Source organism: Nymphalis io, chromosome 10 (assembly GCF_905147045.1).
Source record: "Nymphalis io chromosome 10, ilAglIoxx1.1, whole genome shotgun sequence".
Classification (NCBI taxonomy): domain Eukaryota; kingdom Metazoa; phylum Arthropoda; class Insecta; order Lepidoptera; family Nymphalidae; genus Nymphalis; species Nymphalis io.
Genome location: NC_065897.1, coordinates 3,386,119 through 3,408,779, shown reverse-complemented (window position 1 = coordinate 3,408,779; position 22,661 = coordinate 3,386,119). Strand labels below are relative to the sequence as shown.

At 33.2% G+C, this 22,661-nt stretch overlaps 4 protein-coding genes across 5 annotated transcripts; 2 read left to right on the top strand and 2 right to left on the bottom strand.

Moving 5' to 3' along the window:
- The first annotated feature begins 2,125 nt into the window (after positions 1–2,125).
- Positions 2,126–4,578, top strand: LOC126771350 (trypsin, alkaline A-like). The gene is made up of 4 exons (XM_050491206.1): positions 2,126–2,252; positions 2,869–3,037; positions 3,733–3,988; positions 4,252–4,578. The coding sequence occupies exons 1-4, from the start codon at positions 2,210–2,212 to the stop codon at positions 4,576–4,578; spliced, it is 795 nt and encodes a 264-aa protein (XP_050347163.1). The 5' UTR covers positions 2,126–2,209.
- Positions 4,579–6,086: 1,508 nt separating this feature from the next.
- Positions 6,087–6,964, top strand: LOC126771362 (RNA-binding protein 7). Its single transcript, XM_050491219.1, has 2 exons — positions 6,087–6,296; positions 6,373–6,964. The coding sequence occupies exons 1-2, from the start codon at positions 6,210–6,212 to the stop codon at positions 6,877–6,879; spliced, it is 594 nt and encodes a 197-aa protein (XP_050347176.1). The 5' UTR covers positions 6,087–6,209; the 3' UTR covers positions 6,880–6,964.
- A 458-nt stretch (positions 6,965–7,422) lies between these two features.
- Positions 7,423–10,080, bottom strand: LOC126771351 (TLC domain-containing protein 5-like). The gene is made up of 4 exons (XM_050491207.1): positions 9,802–10,080; positions 9,383–9,611; positions 8,413–8,650; positions 7,423–7,531 (listed from the first exon to the last, which is right to left on the bottom strand). The coding sequence occupies exons 1-4, from the start codon at positions 10,013–10,015 to the stop codon at positions 7,478–7,480; spliced, it is 735 nt and encodes a 244-aa protein (XP_050347164.1). The 5' UTR covers positions 10,016–10,080; the 3' UTR covers positions 7,423–7,477.
- A 336-nt stretch (positions 10,081–10,416) lies between these two features.
- Positions 10,417–22,527, bottom strand: LOC126771227 (uncharacterized). Of its 2 annotated transcripts, none has more exons than XM_050490988.1 (9): positions 20,783–22,527; positions 19,582–19,723; positions 18,436–18,564; positions 17,981–18,184; positions 16,767–16,892; positions 16,325–16,380; positions 15,550–15,680; positions 14,736–14,802; positions 10,417–12,267 (listed from the first exon to the last, which is right to left on the bottom strand). In XM_050490988.1, exons 1-9 carry the CDS (start codon positions 22,294–22,296, stop codon positions 11,019–11,021), a joined length of 3,618 nt encoding a protein of 1,205 aa, XP_050346945.1. In that variant the 5' UTR covers positions 22,297–22,527; the 3' UTR covers positions 10,417–11,018. The 2 variants fall into 2 exon arrangements, with proteins under 2 accessions (XP_050346945.1, XP_050346946.1); XM_050490989.1 differs by having other exon boundaries at positions 15,550–15,662.
- Between the last annotated feature and the right edge of the window lie 134 nt (positions 22,528–22,661).

Genomic DNA, 22,661 nt, shown 5'->3' with positions numbered 1-22,661 from the left:
ACCACTACATGAGAATTCCTCCAACGCGCATTGGAGCTGCGTGGTGGAATAAGCTCCAAACCTTCTCTACAAAAAAGGAGAGGAGGCCTTAGCCCAGCAGTGGAACTTTTACAGACTGTTACTTTACTTAACTTATATGCAAAATATAATTGACAAAATAAAAATAATGATATTTTGGGAAATAGCTATTGGTTTATAGTAATCGTTATCAAAGTCAACCAGCCATCACCGACATGTATTATCTTATCTGTGAAATATATTCATCATAAATTAGACGTTGGTTTGTATTTTTTACTTTAAGTTGAGATTAAAAACAGCTTAAGAAAAAAAATTAAAATATTTCTTTAACATTTTTGATCGGCCGAAAAGTTCTTTACAATTTTGAAACGTAAGAAATTTTAATTTAAGGAAATATGCTTTCAGTCGCCACTTTTAGAGCATCTACATACGCCATTTCAACCAACCATCTGATATATTCAGATCTGATCTAAAGCCTATATTCACTGCAAAGTCTGCATAGTATTGGATACTAAGTTACTAAGCAGAAGTGCCTATAACCTATGTCTATGCTTATCTGTTTCGGATATTTCACAATCATATTATATAGATAATTATATAACATACTAGCTGTGTGTAACTCACGGTTTCCCCCGCGTATAACTTAAATAAGTATTTTATTTTATATTATATACAACATTTTTAGTTTTATTTTCGTGGAATATTAGTATTTAGACCCTGATTTAGGGCAACACACAATGAGAAAATCATCATTCCCCTAAATATATTCCGACAAACTTGAATGTCTTTGGCTGTGCTTTATTTATTGTGACTGCAAACGATACCTTCACAGAAAATTGTTTTCTTTTAAAACTAAAACGTAAATTTTTTTTAATAATTAGGTACTTATTATCAACTAACCGACTAACTGGTTCATTTTTCGCCCAGAAAATCGGAATTGCGATTCAAAGGGAAAGTGCTGCTGGCATTCTTGCCACCATTCCACGCGGTCACGATTTGTACTATATTTAATTTTTATTTGTATATATTTAAGGCTTTACTTTACTTGTCAAACTAACTGACTAAGTATAAATTTAACAAAACCATAAAAAAAAATATATGCGGCAACAAAACGTACCTAAACCTACTTAACCTATAAACATTAACTTACGATGTTATTTACAAACCGAAAATAAATACGTATATATGTATATTTTCAAACATCCTACTCAACTACTCATTGTAATAATATGTCAAAACTGTAAAAAGTACTAAAAACTGTCTATGGTCTTATCTCGATATCTTTCATAAGAATTAATATTTTATAAAAACGACTTTGAAAATAATGCACTATTTTAGAAAAAATTTGATTATCATATAAAAGGTAACCCTCAAAAGATAGATATATCTAAGCATAGGCGAGTTAATATGAATGATCATATAGATCAAGAGTTCAACTTACATTGGAAGAACAGTAATTATTTTATATCAATTGTATCGAATAAATGATCGACGTGATTCTTTAAATTGACATAACTTTATTATTTATAAGCCGATTGAAATAAAACAAACACTAAATTTTAAGTGAAGTTAGCCACAATACATTAGTGAAAGCCGTTAAGCCGTTTGTAAGATAAGCCTGCACAAACTTACAGATAAACAGACAAACAGACAAAACATCCAACAATCATTGTTTTGGGTTCTAATCCGTTAATAGTAGGCCCCCGGTAATAGTTTTACTCATATATCTTCCATGTACAGACAGCGATCAGTTACAGAATTATTATATGCATAAAATAGATTTGTGACATTGAAAGTACCTAGGTAGTTACTAGTACACAAATATTTTGGGTATGTGCCATCCACTCAACACATATTCTACCGCCAAACATAAAATACTTAATATTGTAGTATTCTGGTTTGAAGGGTGAGCGAGCCAGTATGATAACAGGCACAACGAACATAACATCTTAATTCAAACATTGTATCCACAATAAGCCAATGTACAGACAGTGATTTTTTTTATACTTTTGCAACTAAAAATTGCAACTTAAATATGTGTGCAAAATAACTATACCTACATAGAATCGTTAGCTACAATTAGAATTATTTAAAAAGATAAGTTTAACATGTAATAAAAGGGATTACGATAAAAAGGAATATAAAAGCAAACGATTTATAAAAAAAAGATTAACAGTAGCAGGTTCACAAAATGCGCGTGCTCATTGTATTGGCTCTTTTCGGTGCCGCTTTGGGTATGTTAATAATTTTTTTTATGAATAATTTTAAATTTCACTTTGAAGAACTTTTTCTAGCCGGGTCAAAAACTTGACAATAGCACCTGTCCCCGGAATTTGCATTCAATTATTTTAAAGTCACCAAAAACTGTCAGTCGGTCATCGGATCAGGCTTTTCATTTTAGTTTTACTCATGTTAGTTTATTTTGTTTGTTAGTTGTAAGGTTATGAGGCTCAACTGTCTTTTCAAACATCGCATTCTCTGAACTTGAGTAGTGCGGAATTTCAAATAGACACAGTGCAAAACAATACAATATTATTCCTAAATATCATACAAATACAGGTCAATTCTCACCTTTAAATCGTTCATAGAACGTTTATAGAACGAAGATATAATGGGTGATAATGGGTTCTTATAAGAATCGTTCTTCTGACATTCAACTGACATCGACATGGTTTATAATAATTTAATTTAATTATTATAAATTTCTATAATGGTGTATCACACTAGTCTACCATCGTCGTATTTTTTTTCGTTTATTTTGTGAATACGCCGATGGCATTTCTTATAATATAGAAATATATTAATAAATATTACTTTTGTCATGTATATTAAAATTTTAAATATTTTCAGCGGTGCCAAAGCATGTCAACCGCATCGTGGGTGGCTCGACCACCAGTATCGAGGAGTACCCGTTCATGGCCAATATGATGTTCGGCTATATGGGACTTCACCATAGTCAAGCTTGCGGTGGCTCACTTATTACAAGGACAGCAATACTTTCAGCTGCTCACTGCTACTTGTACGTATTGTCTAACTATGGAATTAATTAACTTATCTATATATAAAATATTGACTGACTGACTGGCACAGCAACACATACCCAAAACTACTACAACACCATGAAAATTTGCATACGAGTTCTTTTTGAAAATTTATGTAGTACTAAATCATTTTTTAAGAAAGAGGTATGGAAATTTGTATTTAGCAATTCTGAATTATGAAGCGAGCGAAGCCGTGGGTAAAGCGCTAGTTTACTATAAATTCTCACACTTCACCTTGTCGTTCCGGTAGAACATTATAGTGTCGACCCAAATCATCACAACTCAATATGGGTCCACTATTTTTTGTTAAGGGCATCCTTTGATTGAGAACTTAACGCTTCATCCATCACATTCTTCATAATCGCTATATGGTGGCGAGATTGTCGCGTTGGTCTAATGGCTAACGTAGAGGAACAATTATTGTATTACTAATCAAACTTCGTGCTTTTTTTCGGTGAAGGAAAACATCGTGAGGAAACCTGCATGTGTCTAATTTCATCGAAATTCTGCCACATGTGTATTCCACCAACCCGCATCGGAGCAGCGTGGTAGAATAACCTCCAAACCTTCTCCTCAAAAAGGGAGAGGAGGCCTTAGTCCAGCAGTGGGACATTTACAGGCTGTTACTTAATCAAACTTTGTGTAATTTATTTATCGTAATTTACTTTTATAGCGGCGATACTCCTATTCAATGGCTCGTGCGTTTGGGGTCAACAAACTCCTTTTTTGGCGGCACCGTGCATGAGGTCTCTCGTATAATCTTGCATGATAACTACGTTCACCGATTTTTGACCAACGATGTTGCGGTCGTCAGACTCAGAGTTGCGGCCGAGATATCCTCAACAATTGATCTTGCTCGCATCGCTGGATTAAACTACAATCTCCCCGATGATACGCGCGTCTACGCCACAGGATGGGGCAGAGTTATGGTATTTGTTTAATTTGACTAACATGGCTTTTGTTTGGTAAAAATCTTATAAATTGACATTAGAGGTAAAAATATTATGAATAAATTTAATAAATGTGAAATTTTAAATAAAGCTCGAACGACTGAACGGATTCTAGTGAAACTTGTTAAATGTAGAAGTCGATTATTTTCTAGACAAAGATATTTACATACTTATTTTTGTTTAGTATTAAAAAATATTTGTTTTTCCATTTTGTGTTTTACCAAAGTAAGCAATTGTTGCAGGTTGGGGGCCCAAGTTCTCAGCAATTGCAGCATGTTGACTTTAATGTCATTAACCACGATTTGTGTACACGACGCTACGCCTTTCTCAAGACCCAGCCAGATTTCCAAAACTGGCCCGATGTAACTCCTGAAATGTTGTGCGCTGGTATTCTGGATGTAGGAGGCAAGGACACTTGCCAAGGTGACTCTGGTGGTCCAGTTATCCACAACAAAGATATAATTGTAGGCGTCACCTCCTGGGGATACCGCTGTGCTGATCCATTCTACCCTGGAGTAAGCGCTCGCGTGTCATCCTACTCAACGTGGATCTATAATAATTCACTCTAATAATTTTGCTCTGCAAGTAATTAGCATTGCAATAATGTAATGTATATTTTAGTGTTTGTTCTTTTTATAACAAAATAAATTCTATAGATTTACGACTGACAAAAAAAGTTTGTCAAATGTTGTTGTTTTGTTAAATTAATAAACGTTATATTGAATCACATGGTATTTCAATGCTTAGTTACCTATTTACAATTCTTAACCTTTAACATCCGAAATATACGTATCACTGTTCACAGACACACAATTAGGAAATATTTTACACATTTTCAGCCGCATTATCAATACTTATTGACGGCGGATATATGAGTACGTCGGTGACCACGTTCGATTGGTCGATACCGATGAATATACGCAACGCAAACCTTACGCTCTGCGCCTCCGCAAACACATGCGGCGAAAAGTGTCACAAGTCTGTTCAGTGCAGTTTCGTCCCACCTGCTTTATTAAGCGACAGAAGGCTTTCATGGCGATTTGCGTTCATCAATTATGGAAAAAAGAATCGATTTACTCATAAATCTGTGCGCTATAATATATCCTGCGTAGCTCGCCAGTTTTCGTTTAAAATGGCAACCGATACCGAAATTAATAAGCATTTACTATTTTTACTATTTTTATTATTGCTTCCTTTCAATAAATTTAAGAACAAGTTGGCGCTATTTAATTTAATAATAATTAATATTTTAGTACCGTATATTATTATAAAAACAGGAGGTGTTAGTTACCTTTTGTCCTTTTCTGTATCCCTGTCGAATGGTTATGACGTGAAAGTGTAACAAACGAACAAGCTCATTTTCACATTTATAAAAATATTAGTAAGGATTACATACCTGCATATAAGATATGGTATATTTTTTATATTGTTTAAATTCCTAAAACCAATCTATTTTGTATCTATATTATAAGATGCTAATAATAAAATTAAAATGACAGGTCTCGGGCCGAAGAGCGTTAACAAAGAAGTTCCCTGAGCAATATTTTTGTGTGTGGTATATATTGTAGATCGTGTCTATGACCTATGTATTCTACTGTAAAAAAATATTTTTCTTCATTGAATTTTAAAAATTATACTTTTTTTCCACTTATATAAACTAAAAAAAGTCACCCATAAATCACCATACCATCAACTATAAATCAACCATAAATCTGTAAGAAAATGCAGTAACAAATTTCGAATAAATAAATAATGATTTTTGAACGTGCGCAGATTATACCACACATTTATTTAATTTTCAAAATAACTAATTATCTGTGATTCGCTACTATTATATTATCTGTAAAATATTTGAGTATCCACTATCTATATATAATAGAATTGAAAGTAGTAGAAGTTACTTGTATTAAAAATATTAGAATTTATCCACGAAATAAAAATATTTTTTACTTACAGCTAATTCTGTATTTTCACCATGGTCACATTCTATTGTCTGTATAATCTGTAACCATAGGTTATTAATTGTTAAAAGTAAAAAGTGATTGTGTACTCTATGGTTGAGTGTTGATTTCTTAAATAGCTGACAAATCCTGACAACTGTGTGTGATCATAACATATAAACTATTATACTTGATTTATAAACTTAATTCGAAAATAATCTAATTACAACACAACAAAAGTTTTTGTAGATATTGTTAAAATGATCGAAGAGGAAAATAAAACTGTTTGGTGTGGTAATTTAGCTGATCAAGTAACTGAAGAGATTCTTTACGAACTCTTCTTACAAGTTTGTATTTCAGATACGATTTTGTCTATTTCGTAATCGTAAAAATTTTCTTAAATTTTGTTTTTTTTTCTTACAGGCTGGTCCTTTAGATAAAGTTAAAATGCCTCGCGATAGAGACGGACGTCATAGATCTTTCGCTTTTATAACGTATTGCCATGAAGTATCAGTGCCTTATGCTATTAATTTATTCAGAGGAACGGCTCTTTTTCATAGAACATTGACACTACAAGTTAGAGGTAGAATGGCGCTCTTACCACCACCAATACGATGTTACGGGCCTGATACTTCTATGGACCTCAGCGGACAAGGAAATGTTGTCAAACAATTTGCTGATATGACTGACAGACTTAAGGAGGAAAATCCGAATCCAGTTCATCAGCCAACACAGAGACAAAACACAAATGAAAAGCTTGTTATGGCTAGCTTACAGGGTAACTGGTCACACAGACACCACCCATACAGGAATAAAGATAAAATTCATAATCGTGATGATTTTAGACATCGAGATGATATTTATAAAGGTCAAAACAACTCTAACAATTGGAGGCCTCGACGAGATACTCGACCTAGAAGAAGAAAATGAGACAATTTATAACATGGAAATATTACTGTATATTTACATTTGTGGCATTTATTGTTGCATAAAAAGTTTTTTAAGTACATAGTGACTCATGTTTTATTATTTAGCATTTTATTGTTTTTTGTTAAATCATAACATTTATGGTTTAAGAATTTATTTCTTAAAAAAAAAGAAGAAAACATTTAAATACATTTTTTGTATGTTTGCATTTTTAAGCTAACATGAATGGCTTAGATATAGTGATAACAATTAGGGCACTAAAGAAATTACCATAATGTTGCAGATAAGATTAAACTGACAACTGCCTAGTAAGTTTTTTTCCATATCATTGACGTTAACTGATTTCTATGAAATTCCGATTATCGTCACTAGGTGGCATTGTATTCAATTGAATGAGTAAAACAAGCAAATTCACAATAGGCACACTGACGGCAAATATCATAGTGTCAACATTTCTTCATCAAACTCAAAATTTGTTCCCATATAATTAATTAATAAATTCAATAAACCATATTGATATATAAAATGGAATTTAATAGGCTATTTATAGGGTTATTTTAAAACAAAATCTAAATTTTATGGCAATAATTTTATTAAAAATTTAGTTTTCCACCAGTGCTACAATAATTTCATTAGCGAATCCCTTGAATTCTTTCTGGAAATACAAAAATATTTTATAATGTACATGTTTTGTAAAGACCATAGAATAAACAAGTTACTTGTTTATTTTTTGGCTTCTGCTACCACAGTTATTTTAGTTTCATTTTCTGAATATTTTTCTAATTAATAACTTATAATCATCAATTGTGTTGCTATTCACTTTAAATTATATTTAGCAAAACACACGAGTCAGTCAAATCTCTTTTTCAATATTTGTAGTGATAAAGATTATTCAATAATATAAAATCTGAAAATCTACATAAGTGAGATCTACATCACTATATTATATAAAATACTAAAACCTTCCCATAATTACAGATTATATTTGCATTGAAATAATCTTAAAATTTGGGTGTATAGCTTACATAATGGTGTTCAAACAAACTTGAATGATTATTTACTTTAAAACAGTACTTTACGAGTACAGGATCCCTTGTTTTCACAACATACAAGACGGACACAACATATATGGAGATGATATAAATTACTAAATACCAGCAGTTTTCCAGATTCGTTGACCTTTATCTGTATTGTTTGGCTCATAAAGGTCTTACTTAGCTTTAAATTGCATATATAATCTTTATCTTCCGTCAATAAAAAGCCTATCTATCTTTTTAAACCGGTCTCGTTAAAGTAAACTAGATCAGATATCGATCAATCAGAAGCGTCCTGACTAGATTAATATTTTTTCTTTTTATTTATGATTTTATTTTTATTTATAATATTTAATAATAATTTATTTAAACAAACAAACATAAAACACAAGTTGACATATGGATTACAAACTGTTAAGCTTATGTACTAAGGCATAACATTAAAATTTCGATTTTGCTTTAGCTTACATAGAATAATCTTAAAAGTAATAAAAGTACTTACAATTTTATTTTTATACTTGTGTATAACATAACCAAGTATTTCATATATGAAAACAATGGATACCGCATACAGTGCTAGAGATATAAGTTTCTCATCAATATCAAGGTAATCAGAAGGAAGAATCTTGTAAATTAAATATGTACATAATGGTCCTCGTAGCGATAGGAACATAATGAGATATGTTAATTCCACTAGAAAGTAAAGTTTTGTGTGTCCATAGCCAGAATCACGAAGCAACCTGCAATTTCTACCTTAATTAACAAAATTATGAATAAAAAACAACATATAATTGTATTTATTTTTCTATGATACAATTAATATAATAACTACCTACTCTATAAGTAAATTATTGTTTTTTTTTTTTTATGGGACGAATGCGTTATAAAATTTGAGTAGTAAACCAACCGAAAGCGCTATTACAGGGTTTACCCTTCGTTATATCTTCAAGGTTTCCGTCGGCGGAAACAAGTATCCCGGCTAGTGACTTCCGCCAACGGAAATGACGACAAGAACTAAGTGTGTAACCAGAAACGCTTTCTACCATACCGACCACGTCGTGAGCCGAGGCCCTTGGAATAATAGTTATTTGAAGTCCAAGAATGCTTGAATATTAATAGGATAAAAAAAGCCTTCATTTGCGATTTATAATGTGTGCCTGCGTAACAACGTCGTTAAAAATTGCATAGCTGCTTAATATGGGCTACTAATCTATCTTTTCGCCTCCCGAAAGTCTGTCACATTGGCAGACTATTTTATACTACGCTTTAGCGTGTCTGGTAGGCTTATTGAGAAAGGAACGGAGAACACGTGTTTGTGTCAATAGCAACTACATATTCCTGCATGTCAACCTATTTTATACAGAAATAGATTTGTATTGACCGTTATTATTTTGATTGACTTATTAAAATTTCATATTATGCATAAGTGCGATACATAGGTATTAAAACTATTTAATAAAAAAACTACATACCATCTGGTTTGAAGAATAGGATTTGTGATTTCCATAAGCGCAAGGGTACAAGCGAAGGTGCACCCAGAATAGGTTTTGTTCATATAAATCCCTACAGCTATCAGTGCGCTAATATGGTGCCCAAGTATGACGTAGCTATTACTCCAATATATAATGCACCAAATTAAATCGAAAGCGAAGTAACCCCAGGACCATAACATTAAAGCATAATTGGCTGGAGTTATTTTGGCTATAAATTTAAAGAGTTAGTATGTAAAGCAGAATATGTACCAGTAGAGTACAAAATAATGAGAACAACTTATCTTATCACCAATAATAATATGTTAAAATAAGCTGTTTATACTAATCAAAGCAATGAAAGTATGGGAAACTATTATTATTAGACAAGTTTAGTTAAATAAATATAATCTAAGGCTTACTATTGAGTCTACATCGATCGATATTAGTCATTCCACATTGCCACAGGCCAACAATCGTTGCAACACTACCATGGAGTAATGTCACTACCCTGGAGTGCCATTCTGGGCGGTGATCTGGTGCTTTTTCTGTGCACCATATATATGTCCAACCCCAAAAAATGAAAGAAAGTAGCTTCAACAGCGATGGGGTTGAGAGTTCATGTTGTAACGCCATACAGTTATTTAAAAATATACGTTATTTCTATTCATACTGCTAAATTTTTCGGTGCCATTTTATAGTTTTTGTTACGATTTGTTAAAAATGCTGTCAAAATAATGTCAATAGTCACTTTAATAGTTTTAATAAAATAATTACTAAATAGGTTTCACTCCGCGTCTTGTAATTTTGTATTATGATTTCATACTCTGGCTTGATCATAATTTATAATGATTACGTTTAATTTTGATTTTTCATCTTTGAATAGCAATCGTAACATTTTTTTTGCAGCTAGAAAATAAAATAAACTGCATGATTAGAGACACATTTATTAATAGTAAAATAATAAAATACAAACAATACGTACCTGCAATAATTTTAACAATAACAAAATATAATGAGTCACTCCGTATAGAGGATAACAATTAATATTCTTTTAAAGAACCGAACATACGTAACATTAATTTTATTCATAATTTTACTCAATATTTTACTTATTTATCGAAACAGTGTATTTTGTTTTTCGACGTATCATTAAAAAAAACTTAAGTAATCTTGATGGTATTAAAATTTCCATTTGAGTCTCGTATGCAGATATGAAAACAAATTTATGAAAATTTACCAAATAAGGAGCTATATTTTTTTTTTGTAGAAAGGATTAATCCAAGGTTCATATAAAATTCAGTTCTCATACAATTTACCTAGTTATAAAAATATCTTTGCTCGAATCAGTCATATCGTAATGTCATTCAATTCGATTAGAAACGAAATCGAAAATATATGTACAATGCATTTGAGTAAGTACTTGCGTAATATATTAAATTGTTTGTTATTATTATTTGTATGTATCTAATTTTCAAGTCAAACTTTCTTATAGTATTTGTTAGTAGGTATAGTTTTTCCTTTCTGAGTCATCAAGCTATTTTTTCAAGGGTTTTTACATTCAAGGATTTGTACAAAATTGATATCCTAATCTATAAACAATGTAATTGTAAAGTATCAAGAAAATTATTTTGTATTACTATCGACATCGTAATTTATCAACGAATTTCTCAATTGCACGATATCGACTAGGTGGCATAGCTTCTTTAAGCATTTGTCTAAAGCGCGTATCTTCGGACAATGCAAAAAAAAGGTGTCGGGCGTGCATTCGTGCTTCTGGACTTGCATCTGCTAGCAATTCACCGGCTGCACGCAGCATTACTGTGCGCGGCTCACTAGGGAGTTCAAGTACTCGTGCTGCACCGTGCTGTCGTACTAATCGCGCCAAGGTTTGTGCTGCGGCAGCGCGTACGGGACCTGCACGGTGTGTCGCCCCACGACGGGCAAGTGCTACACCAACTCGTGCACAACCACCACCACACGCCACACGTCCCAGTGCAGTAGTAGCATCCGCACGTAGAAAACGGTTCACGTCCGCGCATCGTTCCAGCAGCGCGCTTATCGCTTCTTCTAATTCAGGGTCAAGAGCACGTCCTCTGTGCTCGAATAAAGTTCCAAGTGTGGAGCATGCGGCTCTGGCGACTCGGGACCGGAGCGACCGCACGTGCACGGAGACGGATCGCGTTGCTGCCCGCCAGCTAGCTGCAGGTGCGCGAGCTCCCTGATCTTTAGCAAGTCGTTCAGTTTCTATTAATCTATTGACAATAGCCTCCCAGTCCTCGTTTCGGGAAGGAACCATACATTCTGCAAGAGCCGTACGAACGTCACGTTCACATCGGGTCTCGAGAGGTTCACTCGTAGGCTCAGGTGAAGTAGTTGCACTTCTCACGGAACTAAGTGACTTGCTAGCGCTTTTTGAGCGGTTTATTAATGGGGAAGATTTTTCACTAGGTTGTTTATCTTCCGATACTTCGATGTTTTCAAGGGTCGTTGAAGATTGTGTGATGTCATTTGTTGTTGATGTTGGTAGAACATCAAGGGTCGTTGAAGATTGTGTGATGTCATTTGTTGTTAATGTTGGTAGAACATCTATCGCAGGCGGTGGTAGCAATTCATCCTCTCTTTCTTGTGTTATTTCTTCATGAATATTATCACTTTGAACTGAACACTGTTCACCAGCTGTTTCAGCACTGCCTAAAGATGGATACGATTTTTCAGACAGATCTTCGACATGGATAGATGGAGTTCGTGACACAGAAGCGTGATGTGTTGGTTCTATGTTGTTTCCAATATCTGTGGAACCATCAACAATAACATAATCCTCGACGTTCTTTTTGTTTTTATTTTCTTCGGTTTCTTCAGCGGAGGCAGTAACGGCGCTCGAGTCTCTGTAAATAGCAAAAATACAATAGTTTATAACGCAAATATGTGTAAACCATATCGAAAACAGGGAGGAATAAGTTACCGCGTATGCGGGGGCAGATCAGCAACGAGATCTGGGGCTCGTGCGAGCGTAGGCCGCACAGAGCTATCACTCCCGCAGCAACAAAAACGTCGCATGCCAGCGCCGCGCTACCGCGACTGGCGCCTCGCTACTCGACACCCTCGACTATTACCTACCGCCAGCAATCAATTCCCACGCACGTTCGTGTTGATGAACTCACCCCTATCTGCATATTATGTAAAACACTCACGAAATCGCTACCTATTGTAATAATGCGGTAAATTAGAAACTATACAGAGTGTTTCTGAAAAATGAATGCTGTATAATTCAAAATATTACCTACACAGCATTAAAATGGAAAATATTTTAGAATAATAAGAAAATATGCAATCAAAACTAATTAGAACGTAATAAGTAAAGTGGAGCGATTTCAAGATAGCATAAATGGGTCGCCTATTAGTGCCTTGAATGGACTCGAATGGATAATAATTGTTTTAAAATGTAGGTTACAAATGGCACGCAATATACGTGTATAACTTTGGGCAGCTAACAACGCGTTCTGGCCGGTACGGAACTTTTCGAGTCTACTGTATTTTGAATGGATAATCGAAATCGATTCGATATATCAGGCCAATTTCTATCGACGGGGAAAGAACGTAAACGCCTACTAATCGACCCATTGACCTAATTATGAAACATGTGAATACACAACACTAAGGCTTTATATTCTTTAATCGTGTAATGTTCCCTAGCTGACTAACATCCGTTGTTCTATCCGTTGCTACGTAACGGCATTATAAACGTTTACTTTACAAAATGGAAGCCTTATTTTACGATCCCCTTGAAATAACTACTGACGTGTCGAGAATGAACCATTTTACATGATAAATAAACGTCCGAAACTATTACGCAATTTCATTGTATCAACTGTTTTATAGTTGTTTATTCAAAGAATGCGAGATTCGTTGTATTTTAATAAAATCGATAAGTACTACTTTTGATCCAAGGTTTTCGATCGTGAAAATGTTGAAAGATTAAATGATTATTAAAACCTTACAATAAGTTTGAGTGCCGATTCGAATTACATAGCTTACAAAGAGCAGCTCTTATGAAATATAGAGTCTCAAAATGAATATATCGTCTATATATAAGAAATAGTATTCAAATAAATACCCACTCTTCACCTTACGTACTATATGTCAATTTTTTTAAATAAAAGTACCTAGTTAAAAAATTCCTGCCTTTTTTATAGACGTTCGACTACGTCAATCCATGTAAGTATATACTTTCTGTACTTAATGTCCACATATATAATAATGTATACTATATACTTAGTTAACTTTTTCTAATATTAGGTCTCGAATACTTGCGAAATCTTCGCAATCCCGTATTTGAATCCAGAACTCAGGAGAAGAACTCGGGATCTATAGCCTTATAAACTAATTACTAGATCAAAGAGGAAATTAAAAATTAAACAACCTACGAGTATGAACAATACGCAACCGTTAACTATATTTAAACTAATTGATTCTTGTCAGAAAAAGCGAGTCAACTAAATTTACTTATAAAATTGTTATGAGATATTATATATAAACTTCATAGGTATTAAGTTTAACAATTTTGTTTTTTCTAACGGTAACACTGAATGTGAAATATCTAAGATATAGGGAAAACGAAATGTACATATATCCTATTCCAATCATACAAGGAGTAAAGACAAATGAACAACTTTGACATTCATACAATATCATTGGTCGAGATCTTCAATAATCTATGAAAATTAAAGTAGCGTTTTGAATGCCAGCGAAGTCGTTATCGGAATTTGTAAGTGAAATTAAAGTGGATTTAAGTAGTTAAGGGGAATAGTATTCTATTATAAATAAAAATCAAATCAAGAACTGTTCGTACTGCACAATACAGCAGAGCTAGTAGCACACCGCATGGAATGTGTAAAACGAAGTGTTATTTATCTCTACTCTTTCTTCGACCGGAATAACCTACAAATACAATTATTTATTCATAGATAATATTTAATAAAAAAAGCCGACATAGGCCTAATGGTTGCAACGCGTGAATCTTAACCGATGATCGTGGGTTCAAACCCGGGCAAGCACCACTGAATTTTCATGTGCTTAATTTGTGTTCATCTCGTACTTGACGGTGAAGAAAAACATCGTGAGGAAACCTGCATGTGTCTAATTTCATTGAAATTCTGCCACATGTGTATTCTTCCAACACGCATTAGAGCAGCGTGGTGGAATAAGCTCCAAACCTTCTTCTCAAAAGGGAGAGGAGGCTTTAACCCAGCAGTGGGACATTAACAGGCTGTTACTGTTACAGATAATATTTCATAGTGTCAGAACTAGTTGTTTAAAATTTTAAATAAATTAAATTTAGATAAACTTAACTTACCCATCAAGAAGAATCATTGATGACAAAGGCTTTAAGAATAAGTCAGGTCGGCCGGGTTGAGATATACCTGTGGAAATAAGACATTCATAAAAATATATCTACCGATCGAATAATTTACCTATCATCAAAGTTTAGATTATGGTATAGTAGTTAGGAAAGTTAGTTAGTTAAGGAGTTAAGGAAGAACTCCTCAATTTATCAATTAACATTTTTTTTACAAATGAAAACTTACTGTTCACTTTTTAAAAAACCTATTTATGATAATAAAAACCTTTTAATCTTAATAACTAAAACTCCAAAACAAAGTAAACAATTTTGAATCAGCGTCAAAGCAACAAAATCAGCGGGTGAACAATCAATCATCCCTGTTTAATTATCGTAAGGGATGACATTTTTCTATCAAATTTGAGTGGTAACAAATTCAAAATATGTTCTATTCAATGAAAAAAGTAATCAAACTTAAAAGTAATCCGTGGTCATACAGAGCCTTTTGGTTTCGTCCCTTAAAAATAATTACTTATTTATTTAAAAACCATAGACTAAAATTGAGTATACTAGAATGTCGGTGAGCTAATGTACAAGCTGTGGCATAGTAGTCAACTTCAAGTACGAACAATGACACTTTTAGCCCAGTCAGCATTAACAATCCACCACTCACGATATACAATATGAACTATCACAAATATATAATCATTCTCGTTATTTATCTGTATATTTAAATGTATAAAGCTACCACCGGTTAGAAATGTAGATTCCAAGGAAGTGACAAGCCAGCAATATAGTAGCTGATAAATACATATGTATGTGTTCGTACCGGGTAAAGGTGCGGAGTCCGGTAAAGGTCTTAACCTTCGAGGTCGGGGTGGTGGCGCAGCTGGAGGAGTGGATCTCGCTCGTCGACGAGCAGGGACTGGCAACTGAGATATTCTACCGAAAGTATTAATGCTGCAAATGAATAAAAAAATAAATATATGTGTTAAGAATATGTCGTAACTACTTAAAAAGAATTGTCTATGGGAAAATCTTAAGTTAATTAATACGTATATTATATACTGTATTTAGAGATAAGCAAGAAGAAGTAACAATAATAATAATAGTATATGTTATCTAGCTAGCCTTACAAATATTCTAGGAAAATAAATATTATGATATTCTATATTGTTCTAATAGCTTATTAATATTAACACAATAACAACAGACTAATGAAATAAATGAAATTAATTCATCTTATAGTAATAATAAATTAATAAGATAATTTATTACAGTAAAGGATGAACTCTAGTCCCACTCTTTAATAGCGGCATGTAATACATCGTTGGATAGATTTTTAAGCTGAACAAAAGTTACTGTAGCGCTTAGTTCCAAATTTTAGTCAATTGAGTGTTATGCATTACTATTTGATTCTGATATTCAAGACAAGTTAGCGTTGAAAAAAAATTGACTACATAATAAAATGAAAAATAAACATTTGGCGAGTTATCTGGGGGCCCAGCAGTGGCCCACTAACCAACTCAACATATAAAAAAAAACACAAATAATTTATCAAAAAAGTTACAAGTAATATTATGTTAAATAATTTTAGGTAATACCTGGCGATTTGGTTGCATTTCATGTTGTCGACAGGCCGATTAAGACGTTCACGAAGCTGTAATATTTCATGGGTTAATATTTGTACCATTACCACTACGCAAATTCAATGATAAATTAAATTTTCTACCGAAGTTTTTCTTAATCCCCGAGCACGAGATGACTTAGGAACACAATTTAAGCACATCAAAATTCATTGGTGCTTATGTGTGTATCTGGTGCTTATCGATTCTTATGAGTGAAAATTACTAATTAATTGTTACTTAAATGGATAAAAATAATAAACTACACACCAATAAAAATTGCTATTAAATTAAAAATATGACAATAACTAAATCATTTTTGGGGAACTAGCTTAAAAAGGTAAAGGTAAAGCTAAAATTAGCTAAAAAGTTAATTAATTAGTGATATAATGTCATTTGCTTTATATATGTTTTGTTTAACCTCGTTACAAAAAGTGTCCGCGCGTGAGGATCCGGACAATCTTCTTCGAACAGCCGATAACACAGCGGCTGGTCCTGCCGCACGAGCTAGGCAAAGAGCTGCTCGGAGTTGCCCGTTTTCTGAATCCTGTGACAGTTTTAGATGAATTTATTATAATTTATTTTATGTACAGACATTTTTATAATTTACAAAGTTAAAATAAAAAGAACAAAATACACATTATAAGTTTTAGATTATACAAACTTATCCTTAGTTTTTAACGATTAAAGAATCGAATCAATTCTTCATTTGATAATCGTAAATATTATGTAACTAAATTCATATTGTGTCTTTTTTATAATATAAAAGTAGGATTATTTTTTAATAACAATATTCGCTTATTATGAAATTAACGTCGTATAGGATTGGGAGGGGATAACTTTACTTGATAGTAATTTTTATCTTTAATAGAATTTTGTCAAAATTTTCTAAGATTGCCAATTTTATGAATAACAACTTGAAAAAGAAATCCTTCGAGAAATTGTTCAGTTTTTCCTTGCAGTCTATAAAAGCCTTTGTTATTGACCTCGAAAGGTTTCTATTGTTATCATTGTGTTATAAAGTTAATCAGTCTCAAGGTAAAACCTATTTATGGTTAATAAAATGGCAACACTACTGATAATACATTTACCAAGCCAATTATTTACTCACAATGTCTGTTATTATATTATAAAAATACAATGTTGTAGATTATTTACTTTCATTGACTGAAAGAATATTTAGAAGTATTTAAAGGTTCTAAATTGTATTGAACTACCAGCAAAAGCTTAATATTTCGACTGATTTGCTTAATTTACTGGTGGTAGTGGTTTTACTGGTGGTAGAGATTTGTGTAAGCTCGTCTGGATAGGTATCACCCACTCATCAGATATTCTACCGCATAACAGCAGTACTTGGTATTGTTGTGTTCCGGTTTGAAGGGTGAGTGAGCCAAGATAATTACAGGCACAAGGGACATAACATCTTAGTTCCCAAGATTGGTGGAGCATTGGTGATGTAAGCAATGGTTAACATTTCTTACAATGCCAATGTCTATGGGCGTTGGTGTCCACTTAACATCAGGTGGCCCATATGCTTGTCCGCCTTCCTAGCGTATAAAAAAAATTTTGCAAGATTTCTATTTATAAAATAGACATATGTATACATAAATATATATAATATTATGCATAATATACCCTAATCATGTCAGGTTCGAATATGAGTTCAACGAGATGATGTAAAGCCATTCGTTGCAGTAGAGCGTGGGGTAAACCCGCAGGAGGTGGATCTCTTGCTATTCTTGCTATCAGTACGGGTAGCAGTTGTCTCACGCAGGTAGAACTACCGCTGCGCACTACCGCGCACACCGCACCTTCAGCCGGTGCTCTTGCTGCTGATACCTAAGAAATTATTTTTTTCACGTTCTTTTAAAACAAAATAAGTAAGGAACAAAACTTTTTGAAAAATTCTATTTTTCACGATAAATAAATATCTACAGCTCAACGGCTTAAGCCCAAAATTGATTACGAATAATATATTATGTATAATTATTAAAAACTCTTTCAGAATGGAATATAGAATAGACTATATATATATATCTGATGAGAATGGTCGATTAAGTATATACATTATACATATAAATATGTTTTACCGCATCACTGATCGCCCACATATGCTGCACGAAGGACAGGACAGCTGGCTCGAGTTTCTGCACATTGTCGGGATCTAAAAGTTTACTGTGTAGGTAATCTGCTGCCTTCACTGCTGCTATCCAATTCTCCTGCGTTACAAATATAAAAGTAATAATAAAAATATTAGATCTTATTTTTAAGAGGTAATCCTGAGTGTTGAAAGACATTGCCTAGCATGGATTTTATTAGTGTTCACATTTGACTTTTTTTTTTCAAACAAAATAAATAAAAAGGAATGAATGAGTAAAAATGTTTTACCATAAAATTAAAAAAAAACACGCCTGCATTAATAAATATCAGCCAGCGTCACTCAGGATGAAGTAATGATTCTACCGATGTTCGATACACTAAAAATATGTTCAGGCATTTAAAACTTATGGTGCAATAAACAAACTCACATGTAACATGGACCCTGACATGATACTCTTTTTAGAGCAGTCGTGAAAAAACAATTAGCAGTAAATATTAAGTAGAACACCAGACAAAGTCAATTATTGTCCTTGTGAACTAAATATATTAACAAAAAATACAGTTGGTCAAGGTCGTATATATTAAGATGTTGTATAAGAGTTAAATTCATTTTATTGAGGTCCCCAAGGTAAAACTGTAATCAAAAAAGAAGCTAACGTAATTTGACGTTTTCATTACCGACCTAAATTTGCATTTTTTCGTTAGACTTTTTCAGACAGAGAATATTAACAAAATATTTAATAGTGATAATATCTCAACATGTATAAGGACGAACACATCATGAGTTTTTTCCTCTCAAGTATTCACATCTCCACAATCGTGTTCGAATATTTTCGTTTTTTATGGATTTACGTACTTTTTTATTAACCACATACTTTCATTTCCAGGCAGCATCTCTATCTACATTTTAGGATTACTATAAAGGACTAATTAGTTATTTTAGATAAAATAAATATTATAATATACTTAAGTGGATAACGGTGCAAAATTAACTTGTCAAACATTTGTTCGTCCAACATAATTATAATAATTACTAAACTATGTGTAGGTACACAGTTTGCACCATTTAATTTTCTTTGCCCTCGTTCTATACATTCGGCCTGCTAGTGATGGTAATTTGGATAATAACTTATTACCGTGTTATGCAACTGAACGGCTACGTGCTGCGGTATGATGTGCAGTTCCTCCCAATCGTAATGACCTCGCAGTGGCGAGGGCGGTCTGGGAGACAGAAGATTGCTGTCATGACGAGATGACGCCACCAGATTCAAGATGAATCTAAACAAAAGTGTGTTGTCCTTTATATATTTTTATACAGTATCAATATAATTATTATCTCTGAATAGAAGCTGAATATGGGTGTAATATTTTTTTATCTTTATTCTTGCTTGGTTTTCAATAAAGATAAAAAATTAAACGTGGGTAGGATATAACTTAGTGTCCATGATTGGTGACACATTGGCAATGTAAGGAATGGTTAATATTTACTACAGCGCCTACCGCCAGCGCTAATATTTATTGGCAGTGGTGAGTTCTTACGATAAGTTGGTATATTTGCTAATCCACCGGCCTATTAAATACATATTGTTATTTGTTTAGCTCTGGCTTACCTAGCCTCTAAAGGCTATGTGATGCATATTTACGCTCACAAATTATTGTAAAGTTTTATATCTTTGGACTTCTTTGTGGTTAATAGCATCAACTAGTGTTTTTTTAAAAATAAAGCTCCTTAGAAAAAATAGTCTGTATAAAGAATATTTTCTATTATTTATAAATTAATTTTCATTAATTTTCATTTTCAAATCTAATTTAAAAAAATCGACATAATTTTACAGGTTTATAAAAATATTTTACGGGATTTTGTAGAATATTCACATGTGCAGAATAACAGTTATATAGCCAACGAATTGAGATACAAATTATATATACTCTTTGTATATTAATTTTAAGTTCAATAGGATTTAATTAATACGTTAATATTCTAATAATATATTTTATTTAATAAAAGTAATTTATCTTATATACTTTAACTTTCTTACTATATTAAAAAATAAAGATTAAAATTTTATCAGTTTTCTTGATGAACATTCTTAGTAATCTTCTTGTCTATAAAGTTAACATAAATTTAAGTTCATTATCGCAAAGTATTGTCTAAACGTAGTATTGTTTTATTGAACGTAAAATTTCTAGATTACAGGGAAAACCACAGATAATTCTATTTACTATTATTTTTACTACTTTGTATCATAAAGATGTTTGCTTAAGATAATTATTCATTCTAAATTTAAGCCCATGAACAAAGATAACAATATATGAAAACAAATAAAAAATACACACCGGTCGTTATCTAGACTTAATCGCGTTTGTTGTCTTCGAGGGGACAGAGTAGGGCTTCTTTGAAGATTGTGCAAAACTTCAACTTCCCTATGTAGTTCTACTGGACTAGGCACTTTATCAGGAGATGTCACTTCTGTAAGAGTCAAAGCAAATCCTGAATTTTCTTTCGATTTGCCGTCTATCACATCACTCTTCTTATTAAAATAGTCATACAGCTCGCTTAGGGACTTTGATTTCATTTTTACTTTGTTAGGTTTTAAGACTCCTTTCAGTCCTTTATTAGATATTATAGGAAGCGGAATACCACTTTTTCTCGATGTAAAATTACTTTCTCTTTCACGATTCTCTCGTTTTAATTCTTGCATTTTATTGATAATAGATGACGTTTCGGTTAATTTATCTTCGATTTTAGGTTTTTCTAATAATGCTGGACGATTGTGATTTGCGTCTTCTTCACTTGTTATTAAATTATCACTATCTGGTGTCCGAATTTTTACACTTTCACCACCGAAGCGCACTTTCTTCACAACTACATCAGTATCTTCTTCTGATTCGACGTCACTGTACTTTAACATAATACGATCAGAACTATCGCAATCATCATCGCTTGCTGTGTTTTTGTCCGATTCCGTTTCATTTTGTTCTAACACGGTCATTGTTATAGCTGTATCGGAATCGAATTTTATTTCAGTTTCTATTATAACTTTAGCGTAATTACTATTATGAAACGGCACCCTATAAGAATCATCTGAAGAAGAATCTGTAGATAAATATATAGGATTTATCATGGAATTATTATAAATATGATTTATATGCACTACAGGTGGGCGGGATTTTCTCGGAGCGTAAAAAACATCTTGTGAATCTTCATCGTACATTTCACATAAAACACGAAATTTATCTTGAATTCTTGAATCCAAACGCGAAAAACATATCATGTATTGACGAGGACCACACAATCTCCGTAATTTCATTAGAGATCTGAGGGCGACATCCTTGTGCATATTATCAAAAAGTTTCTCCCCTAAAATTTGGAAAACAGGAAACATATCCAGGTTCGAATTTCTACGTTTCAAAATACCTATCAAAGACGGTATCGAAAGTATTAATCCAGTTAAAATATTTATTTTTATATCCACATCACTTGTATGTGCTCTAATATTATTATAAGAAAATTTGTCTATAATCGCACGAGCCGCACAATCGGGATCCTCGCAGTGACTACAGAAGACCTTCAAAGCATCCAATGCTGCTTTACGAACATTTGGAGAGTTGTGTCCGAGATTGTCGATGACTTGATCAAATGGAAAAGACAGCGCGTTACCGGATATTGGTAGTAAGTCAGCGAGCACTCTAAGAGCGTGCAGCCGTACTTCCCATTCGGGGTGTGATAGGCGATCTTTTATAGCTATGTAAAGAAGCTGCACGTCAAGATCGGGTGGTAAAGCACGGGCCCGGAGCACGCGGTCCCAGAGAGGAGCGAGCGGTGGTGGCGGCGGCTCGGGCAGTTGCATGGCGGTGGACTGGAGCGACGGCGGTCGCGTGCCCGGCCGCGCCGCCGACACACAACTGGGTTAATGATCGGACAAGGCGCGCCACGCCACCCCTGACCAATCGATGAGACTATACGAGCGCTTCGTGTAAGAAAACAATATTTGAACTTTTGTAAAACAATAAATGGAAATCCCAACATTACTAATCTTCCTAATTACGAAAGTGTATTATGTAATCAATGGTTTTTTAGATTTTTTTGTTGACGACTTATGTTATTCTAGGTTAGATAAAAATATTCTTATAATAATATATATTTATTTTGCGTAATTTAAGAAGAAAAAAAATATCCAATATAAACGTTTTTTGTAATAAAATTTAATATTGT

What these genes read in the sequence shown, in the direction of transcription:
- LOC126771227 (XM_050490988.1), bottom strand. Translation starts at nt 22,296, where the DNA reads ATGCAACTGCCCGAGCCGCCGCCACCACCGCTCGCTCCTCTCTGGGAC. An exon ending in TCGAACCTGACATGATTAGG is followed by an intron (nt 16,893 to 17,980) that starts GTATATTATGCA and finishes AAACTGTCACAG; the next exon opens with GATTCAGAAAACGGGCAACT. An exon ending in GGACTCCGCACCTTTACCCG is followed by an intron (nt 14,803 to 15,549) that starts GTACGAACACAT and finishes TTATTTCCACAG; the next exon opens with GTATATCTCAACCCGGCCGA.
- LOC126771351 (XM_050491207.1), bottom strand. Translation starts at nt 10,015, where the DNA reads ATGGCGTTACAACATGAACTCTCAACCCCATCGCTGTTGAAGCTACTT. An exon ending in CCTATTCTTCAAACCAGATG is followed by an intron (nt 8,651 to 9,382) that starts GTATGTAGTTTT and finishes TAGAAATTGCAG; the next exon opens with GTTGCTTCGTGATTCTGGCT. An exon ending in ACAAGTATAAAAATAAAATT is followed by an intron (nt 7,532 to 8,412) that starts GTAAGTACTTTT and finishes TTGTATTTCCAG; the next exon opens with AAAGAATTCAAGGGATTCGC.
- LOC126771350 (XM_050491206.1), top strand. Translation starts at nt 2,210, where the DNA reads ATGCGCGTGCTCATTGTATTGGCTCTTTTCGGTGCCGCTTTGG. An exon ending in TCTTTTCGGTGCCGCTTTGG is followed by an intron (nt 2,253 to 2,868) that starts GTATGTTAATAA and finishes AAATATTTTCAG; the next exon opens with CGGTGCCAAAGCATGTCAAC. An exon ending in CAGGATGGGGCAGAGTTATG is followed by an intron (nt 3,989 to 4,251) that starts GTATTTGTTTAA and finishes CAATTGTTGCAG; the next exon opens with GTTGGGGGCCCAAGTTCTCA.
- LOC126771362 (XM_050491219.1), top strand. Translation starts at nt 6,210, where the DNA reads ATGATCGAAGAGGAAAATAAAACTGTTTGGTGTGGTAATTTAGCTGAT. An exon ending in TTTACGAACTCTTCTTACAA is followed by an intron (nt 6,297 to 6,372) that starts GTTTGTATTTCA and finishes TTTTTCTTACAG; the next exon opens with GCTGGTCCTTTAGATAAAGT.